At 48.7% G+C, this 9,913-nt stretch overlaps 1 protein-coding gene across 1 annotated transcript in view; it reads left to right on the top strand.

The window, feature by feature from the left end:
• Nucleotides 1-4,156, top strand: part of snx25 (sorting nexin 25) — a 50,230-nt gene extending 46,074 nt beyond the window's left edge. Inside the window, 4 exon segments of the mRNA XM_080774426.1 lie at nucleotides 453-519; nucleotides 1,735-1,916; nucleotides 2,543-2,643; nucleotides 3,797-4,156. Coding sequence (XP_080630552.1) covers nucleotides 453-519; nucleotides 1,735-1,916; nucleotides 2,543-2,643; nucleotides 3,797-3,868 — 422 coding nt within the window. The 3' untranslated portion in view covers nucleotides 3,869-4,156.
• The last annotated feature ends 5,757 nt before the right edge of the window (nucleotides 4,157-9,913 follow it).

Raw genomic sequence — 9,913 nt, 5'->3', positions numbered from 1 at the left:
TTCTGTGTCTGTGTTGCCTCACATGTCTGTGCTCCTCTTCATCAGTGTTCTGTGTCTGTGTTGCCTCACATGTCTGTGTTCCTCTTCATCAGTGTTCTGTGTCTGTGCTCCTCTTCATCAGTGTTCTGTGTCTGTGTTGCCTCACATGTCTGTGTTCCTCTTCATCAGTGTTCTGTGTCTGTGTTGCCTCACATGTCTGTGCTCCTCTTCATCAGTGTTCTGTGTCTGTGTTGCCTCACATGTCTGTGCTCCTCTTCATCAGTGTTCTGTGTCTGTGTTGCCTCACATGTGTCTGTGCTCCTCTTCATCAGTGTTCTGTGTCTGTGTTGCCTCACATGTCTGTGCTCCTCTTCATCAGTGTTCTGTGTCTGTGTTGCCTCACATGTCTGTGCTCCTCTTCATCAGTGTTCTGTGTCTGTGTTGCCTCACATGTCTGTGCTCCTCTTCATCAGTGTTCAAGTGGGTGAGGAAGACTCTGATCGCTCTGGTCCAGGTCACGTTTGGACGCACCATCAACAAGTAAGTAGTGGCTTCAACCCAGACGAGAGAGAGAGACAGAGAGACAGAGACATTTATAACATCAGTTTCTACATGCTGGGGACCCCTACTCAACATTTACGTATAACATCAGTTTCTACATGCTGGGGACCCCTACTCAACATTCATAACATCAGTTTCTACATGCTGGGGACCCCTACTCAACATTTATAACATCAGTTTCTACATGCTGGGGACCCCTACTCAACATTTATAACATCAGTTTCTACATGCTGGGGACCCCTACTCAACATTTATAACATCAGTTTCTACATGCTGGGGACCCCTACTCAACATTTATAACATCAGTTTCTACATGCTGGGGACCCCTACTCAACATTTATAACATCAGTTTCTACATGCTGGGGACCCCTACTCAACATTTATAACATCAGTTTCTACATGCTGGGGACCCCTACTCAACATTTATAACATAAAACATTGGTGGACTCAACCGGGTTGTCCGGGTTCATATTCTGGCTAGTGGACTAACCCATTTTGACCTGGGAACGATTCCACAAATTTCTTCTGAATCCTGACAGTTTTCTGAAAAACTGTTTCTATGTCAGTCGATTTTTCAAAAATAGCAGACCTACAAGCTCATAGCGCGCCACTCGGTAGCGCGCTATGAGCTTGTAGATCTGCTATTTTCCAATAGCTAAAGCATAACATAATGCTTAAAGGAGAATGCCATGCTAGAATGCTTTCTTATCTTTCTTTGTAGTCGTTACGTCTCCACCAAAGAGGTCCAGGTGTTATTTTGTGCAAAAACTCCTTATTGGCTATTTCCCCTACCATAAGCCCTCAATGAATTGCATTGCATTGAATGGGGCTATGGGGTATTTCCATCGAAAGAAGTAGTAAAGTGTGCCGCTTGGGATATTATTTACATTATGAAGAGAGGATATATATACAAAGAAATTATAATTTTGAGCGAAATAAGCAAATTAGCATAACACCCCATAGCCCCATTCGATTCCCATTCAATTCAATGCAATTCATTTAGGGCTTATGGTAGGGGAAACAGCCAATAAGGAGCTTTTGCACAAAACAACACCTGGACCTCTTTGGTGGGGACTTGACGACTACAAAGAAAGGTAAGAAAGCCTTTTAGTATGGAATTCTCCTTTAAAACACCAAAAGGGGTTCCCGCCCAGAATGCACTAATGTGCTCCTTTTCTTTTTCCTTTTGTCCAGACAGATCCGAGACACGGTGAACTGGATCTTCTCGGAGCAGATGCTGGTCTGTTACGTCAACCTGTTCCGCGACACGTTCTGGCCCAACGGCAGGCTGGCGCCGCACCTCACCGCCAGGACGGACTCGGAGCGCAGCGAGACCAAGGAGAGAGCCCAGCAGAAACTACTGGACAACATCCCAGGTATACGCTCTGACTACTGCAGCCTCACTAACCTGGTCCACCTGTTCACCCTCTGGGTTTCCACGGTGTAGCCAAACCACTCTAGAGCCGATCGGCAACAACGGGAGGTAAGGTATTACGTCTATCGCGACTAGCGACTGGACAGCGGAGGGCCCGTCTAACGCATAAACTTTTTTCTATATATATATAATTAGGCGGGATGATTTAGATCGCGAGTTATTAACTTTTTTAAAAGTTTTATCGTTGTCGTCGGCTAAACAGGGGGGGGGGAAACTTTTCGATGACGTCCCACTTGTTGCGCAACATCGAGGATTGCGCAACAAGCGCTCCTATAGGCTGTGGAGCGATGCGACCAATTTTGACATCATTACTCGCCGTCGTTTTTTTTATTATCAATCTCCGTCCTCCTGGGCACCAGACCGTACTCCTGGGCACCAGACCGTACCTCCTGGGCACCAGACCGTACTCCTGGGCACCAGACCGTACTCCTGGGCACCAGACCGTACTCCTGGGCACCAGACCGTACTAAGTAACCTCAACCTGTTAACGACGTGTTTCCTTTCCTCACGACCTCTGACCTCTCCGTTTCCTCCTTTGCATTGATGATGTCATCCGTGATGTCACAGAGGCCCTGGCGAATCTGGTTGGCCAGCAGAACGCCCGCTACGGAATCATCAAGATCTTCAACGGCCTGCAAGAGGCCAGCGCCAACAGACACCTGCTCTATGTGAGAACCACTGACACTATAATCACTGACACAACACACACCGTGAGAATCACTGACACAACACACACCTGCTCTATGTGAGAGTGTTTTATTGACACTGCATCATTTCAACCCATATAAGACCTGAGACCAGATTCTAAAAAACATATCTTTTTAGATGGGGGGGGTCGGCGGCCAATTACATATCATTTTGGGGGTCGTTGACATGAAATTACTCTTTCACGCTTGAGGTTTCAAAAAGACTAACTATTTTTTTTTAATTGTAGGCCTAGTTATAGAGGGCAATAATAGCACATTAATGTCAATTATCAATGGCTTAATAGCCAGGGATCATTCTTTGTCATTTTGACATAGAATTAACTTTCTACTGTAGTAATTATTATGGTTGTCTAGCCTCATTTACACAGTCAGTGTCGTGTACCGAAAATTGCCGATCTATAAAGCTCAAAGTGTTGCAATGCTACTCCTGTAGAAAATCTAGAAATGTCTATTTATTTGCCATATCTGCTTTCTGGGAGAGTTCAGTTAAGCAATATTACACGAGAGGGGCTGTGGGTTAACGTGATTATTGCCACGACAGGGATGCGGTAATAAGGAACGAGACGGAGTCGAGTTCCGCAAGCATCACTGAAGTGGTAATAATCACGTTAAACCACACCCTCGAGTGTAATATTGCAATTCTTCCACAGTTACCCTTAAAACTAAGAAAATCGCTGAAAGAATAATATTTTTTTAATGACAGATGTGTAGTCACTACGACCACAAATGTCCCAATAAACTAGCTAGCCTAGCCACCCAGTTTGCTATAGCGCTCTGGGAGAACAGAGCGGCTGAATTCTTTGTTTTGATTATAGGTGGTGAACGGTGCTGGTTTAACCACCGGCTAGAAGGCTGTTTCAACCAATCAGATTGCTTCCTCGAAACGACCTGTGGTATAATTGGTTACAAACATTGGTTAAACGGCCGAACATCAACTAGTTTATCGTTCTACATTTGGTTAAACGGCCCTCTCCTCTCCTCTCCTCTCCTCTCCTCTCCTCTCCTCTCCTCTCCTCTCCTCTCCTCTCCTCTCCTCTCCTCTCCTCTCCTCTCCTCTCCTCTCCTCTCCTCTCTCCTATCCCCTTCCTTCTCCTCTCCTCTCCTCGCCCCTCAGGTACTGATGGAGATGTTTCTCAAGGAACTGTGTCCTGAGCTTAACATGGAGGTGGAAAACCTGAACATCTGAACGTTTTTCCACAAGGACACTCCGCTCAGCCACACATTTATCTGAAGGTGTTTTTCCCAGTGACACAAGGACACTCCGCTCAGCCACACATTTATCTGAAGGTGTTTTTCCCAGTGACACAAGGACACTCCGCTCAGCCACACATTTATCTGAAGGTGTTTTTCCCAGTGACACAAGGACACTCCGCTCAGCCACACATTTATCTGAAGGTGTTTTTCCCAGTGACACAAGGACACTCCGCTCAGCCACACATTTATCTGAAGGTGTTTTTCCCAGTGACACAAGGACACTCCGCTCAGCCACACATTTATCTGAAGGTGTTTTTCCCAGTGACACAAGGACACTCCGCTCAGCCACACATTTATCTCAAGGTGTTTTTCCCAGTGACACAAGGACACTCCGCTCAGCCACACATTTATCTGAAGGTGTTTTTCCCAGTGACACAAGGACACTCCGCTCAGCCACACATTTATCTCAAGGTGTTTTTCCCAGTGACACAAGGACACTCCGCTCAGCCACACATTTATCTGAAGGTGTTTTTCCCAGTGACACAAGGACACTCCGCTCAGCCACACATTTATCTGAAGGTGTTTTTCCCAGTGACACAAGGACACTCCGCTCAGCCACACATTTATCTGAAGGTGTTTTTCCCAGTGACACAAGGACACTCTGCTCAGCCACACATTTATCTGAAGGTGTTTTTCCCAGTGACACAAGGACACTCCGCTCAGCCACACATTTATCTGAAGGTGTTTTTCCCAGTGACACAAGGACACTCCGCTCAGCCACACATTCATCTGAAGGTGTTTTTCCCAGTGACACAAGGACACTCCGCTCAGCCACACATTTATCTGAAGGTGTTTTTCCCAGTGACACAAGGACACTCCGCTCAGCCACACATTTATCTGAAGGTGTTTTTCCCAGTGACACAAGGACACTCTGCTCAGCCACACATTTATCTGAAGGTGTTTTTCCCAGTGACACAAGGACACTCCGCTCAGCCACACATTCATCTGAAGGTGTTTTTCCCAGTGACACAAGGACACTCCGCTCAGCCACACATTTATCTCAAGGTGTTTTTCCCAGTGACACAAGGACACTCCGCTCAGCCACATTTAATTCCAGGCCTTTCCGTAGCTGAGCAATGAATCGCAAGCTGCCAAATGAAGACTGCCTGCCTGCCGGTTCTATATGTATTTAATGACAGGAAGCCATTCTTAAGGGTCAGAGCTGAGAGCCCCCCCCCCCCCCCCCCCCCCTTTCATGGAGCGATCTATCGGCGGAACTTTGCTGTGAACTGAACGGACGGACGGTCCGTCGGTACGTCGTCTTGACACAGTAATAAATGGCAAAATCATGACGTTGAAATGGTCGCACAGGTGTGCTCTTTCCTTGGCCGTCTTAGCAAGAAGGAACGCCAACTTCTTGTCTTGGAGTCTAAGACATGTGTAAGACTTAGACGGACCAGGACGGACGAGAGAGCATGGCTGTGCATAAGAAAACGAGGAACTGGAGCCAGCCAGGAAAATAATGTGTTCTTTTTTTTTTTCCTTCATAGTTTTATTATTATTATTATTATTATTATTATTATCATTGTTATTATAATCTTTTGTTTCTCATTTCTACGATATTGTGGACAGTAAAGGTGGTTGCACAACTGGACGCGTTTTGATTTTTGGAAAACCGATGGAAAAATGCCGCTTAAAAATCCGAAAACGCATCCAGTGTGAAGGGGGTTGGGACTAGAGACAGGACTAGAGCCTGGAGGTTGGGACTAGAGACAGGACTAGAGCCTGGAGGTTGGGACTAGAGACAGGACTAGAGCCTGGAGGTTGGGACTAGAGACAGGACTAGAGCCTGGAGGTTGGGACTAGAGACAGGACTAGAGCCTGGAGGTTGGTACTAGAGCGTAACAGGACAGAGCCTGGGGGTTGCTTGGGGACTAGAGAGAGAGACAGAGCCTGGGGATTGGGTCTAGAGCGTGACAGGACAGAGCCTGGGGGTTGCTTGGGGACTAGAGAGAGAGACAGAGCCTGGGGGTTGCTTGGGGACTAGAGAGAGAGACAGAGCCTGGGGGTTGCTTGGGGACTAGAGAGAGAGACAGAGCCTGGGGGTTGCTTGGGGACTAGAGAGAGAGACAGAGCCTGGGGGTTGCTTGGGGACTAGAGAGAGAGACAGAGCCTGGGGGTTGCTTGGGGACTAGACTAGGAAGGACCACAGCCTTTATGTATGTGGTATGCACTCTGACAAGGGTCGGCCACTTGGGGGCGCCATGACACTTATTATTATTATTCCACAAATCACATTTCTGTGATCCAATATTGTCTGTATTTCTGTGTTCAATTATGGGCGACAAAAAAAAGGTTGCACTTCTTTCTAATGACATGTCTCAGCGTAAAACCCTGAGATGTTGTCCACGCCCGCCCCCCAAAAACGGGCTGATCTACAAGATGAACTGGGCACCGGGCAGGACACATTGTGAACCTGTGGATCGGATATGTGGTGCGGTGGGTGACACAGGGACGTGTCGATGGGATATGTGGTGCGGTGGGTGACACAGGGACGTGTCGATGGGATATGTGGTGCGGTGGGTGACACAGGGACGTGTCGATGGGATATGTGGTGCGGTGGGTGACACGGGGACGTGTCGATGGGATATGTGGTGCGGTGGGTGACACAGGGACGTGTGGGTGACACAGGGACGTGTGGGTGACACAGGGACGTGTCGATGGGATATGTGGTGCGGTGGGTGACACAGGGACGTGTCGATGGGATATGTGGTGCGGTGGGTGACACAGGGACGTGTCGATGGGATATGTGGTGCGGTGGGTGACACAGGGACGTGTCGATGGGATATGTGGTGCGGTGGGTGACACAGGGACGTGTCGATGGGATATGTGGTGCGGTGGGTGACACAGGGACGTGTCGATGGGATATGTGGTGCGGTGGGTGACACAGGGACGTGTCGATGGGATATGTGGTGCGGTGGGTGACACAGGGACGTGTCGATGGGATATGTGGTGCGGTGGGTGACACAGGGACGTGTCGATGGGATATGTGGTGCGGTGGGTGACACAGGGACGTGTCGATGGGATATGTGGTGCGGTGGGTGACACAGGGACGTGTCGATGGGATATGTGGTGCGGTGGGTGACACAGGGACGTGTGGGTGACACAGGGACGTGTGGGTGACACAGGGACGTGTGGGTGACACAGGGACGTGTCGATGGGATATGTGGTGCGGTGGGTGACACAGGGACGTGTGGGTGACACAGGGACGTGTGGCTGACACAGGGACGTGTGGCTGACACAGGGACGTGTCGATGGGATATGTGGTGCGGTGGGTGACACAGGGACGTGTGGGTGACACAGGGACGTGTGGGTGACACAGGGACGTGTGGGTGACACAGGGACGTGTGGGTGACACAGGGACGTGTGGGTGACACAGGGACGTGTGGGTGACACAGGGACGTGCGGGTGACACAGGGACGTGTGGGTGACACAGGGACGTGTGGGTGACACAGGGACGTGCGGGTGACACAGGGACGTGTGGGTGACACAGGGACGTGTGGGTGACACAGGGACGTGTGGGTGACACAGGGACGTGTGGGTGACACAGGGACGTGTGGGTGACACAGGGACGTGCGACCAAGTACAACTCAGGGCATTCCTTCTGGTATCGACGCACACGACGACTAACCTGACGCTGCCAGATCCAAGAAGCTTTGCTACACAAATGTGTTTCACAGCTTATTGGGATCTGGGATCTCGGGAGCAAATTCGATGACGGGGCTGTTCCTTTTTTTTTTTCAAGATACTCGGTAGATGATTGGATGGGACCGTCTGTCTATCACCGTGTGGGGCGTGGAAACACAACCAATCATATTGACGTGTCTATATATAGCGTCACATCCGGTTTCGCACATGTCCCGCCCTTAGCTCACGCTGATTGGTTCGAACCACGAGTGGTTCGGGCGTTGGCACAACTCCCTGAGAGATCCCAGATGGATGCATTGTGTTGGGGAACATGGTTACCCAATACCGCCCCCAGCTGGCAGAGTCGGGTTACACAACGACGTCTACAAACAAAACATAACTATAGTTGGCCAACAATGTACGGCAGCTCTGCCAGACATCCCAAAGCCTATAGAGCGCCGCAGTCCCCGCCCCCTTTCAGAGAAGCGAGTGGCCCAGGAAGTGGAAGCCCCATGCATTCTCCCATCGGCACTTTTAATATAATTTATTTAAAGACGGTTACGCCGCGGACAAAGCCAACTCGGATCGTGACGAATCATGACAATGAACAACAATGTTTTGGGCCGATCAAATAATTTATAAGATGAATTTATATGACTTTATTTTCTTCTTTCTAATGATTTGATCGTCCCAAAATATTGTGTTCATTGTCATGATTCGTCACGATCCGAATTGGCTTTGTCCGCGGCGTAACCGTCTTTAAATAAATTATATTAAAAGTGCCGATGGGAGAATGCATGGGGCTTCCACTTCCTGGGCCACTCGCTTTTCTGAAAGGGGGCGGGGACTGCGGCGCTCTATACCGCAGTGATTGATTGACCAGCAACCAGTTGGGAGCATTATTGCTCACCCCCCCCGGGCCGAAAAACATGCTGTAGGATTCTGTGCCTATCGGGACGGAACTCGGGGAAAACGGCGCTTAGTCGACTCGAGTAGCGAACGTTCGCATCGGAAAGGAAGGGCGACTCGCGCTTGCCTCTTAGCGCCCTGCGGTGCCTCTTAGCGCCCTGCGGTGCCTCTTAGCGCCCTGCGGTGCCTCTTAGCGCCCTGCGGTGCCTCTCGTTCGCTTGAGACAGGGCGGAAGCACCTCCGTCGCGGTCGAAAACTATAGAAATGAATAAATAGTCTGCAGTTTCTATATAGGCGAGAGGCAGTTCCGCTTGCGTCACAGAAGAGGGCCATGGTTGTAGAATACAAGTGGTATAATATGCTTTGGAATCTCTTGTCCGCTGGGACTGGGGTGGTTGTAAATCCTAATGATGGAATCTGTATGATCAGCTGGGACTGGGGTGGTTGTAAATCCTAATGATGGAATCTGTATGATCAGCTGGGACTGGGGTGGTTGTAAATCCCAATGATGGAATCTGTACGATCAGCTGGGACTGGGGTGGTTGTAAATCCTAATGATGGAATCTGTACGATCAGCTGGGACTGGGGTGGTTGTAAATCCTAATGATGGAATCTGTACGATCAGCTGGGACTGGGGTGGTTGTAAATCCCAATAATGGAATCTGTACGATCAGCTGGGACTGGGGTGGTTGTAAATCCTAATGATGGAATCTGTACGATCAGCTGGGACTGGGGTGGTTGTAAATCCTAATGATGGAATCTGTATGATCAGCTGGGACTGGGTTGGTTGTAGACTGGCTGATCGAGTCTTTTCATCTGCAGACCTTGTTGTAAAAAATGCAGCCCGGAGTTGAGGCTGTTGTTGTGTTCGTAGTGCAGACCCTTTTATATCCACATTCCTCCCAACCAAACGGCACCCACATGTTCTGTTGATGATCGTTGTTGGGAAAAGTAGTTCACCAAGTAAAAAATACTTGTTTATATCTATCGGGCACACACTCCATGAAGTGTTGAATTCATGGGATATTCTTTTTACGTTTTTGTTTATATGACGCATTCATAATTTATTGAACTGCGGATTCCAAGAGTTCTGTAGGAGACTGAGCACTTTATTTCAGTCCATGCTAAACCCCTTGATCCCTAAACGTTTTTTTTTTCTTTTTCGTTTTTACCATTTTGAAAAACATATTTAATAGTTCAAATAGCCGATCTACAAGCTCACAGCGTGTCGATGTAGATCGGCTGGTTGAACTATTAACCCATTCTGACCTGAGATCAGATTCATACGAGGTTTCCACTGGACACACACTGGTCTGATTAACCCATTCTGACCTGAGAAAATGTCAGTCGGTCTTCGATTAAAAAAAAAATAGCAGACCTACAATCTCGTAGCGCGCCACTCGGTGGCGCGCTATGAGCTTGTAGATTTGCTATTTTTCAA

The sequence above is a fragment of the Protomyctophum bolini genome, assembly GCF_963924005.1.
Source record: "Protomyctophum bolini genome assembly, chromosome: 10".
Taxonomy (NCBI): Eukaryota; Metazoa; Chordata; class Actinopteri; order Myctophiformes; family Myctophidae; genus Protomyctophum; species Protomyctophum bolini.
Note: the sequence above shows the minus strand (reverse complement) of the source record. Positions and strands in the feature narration are given on the sequence as shown.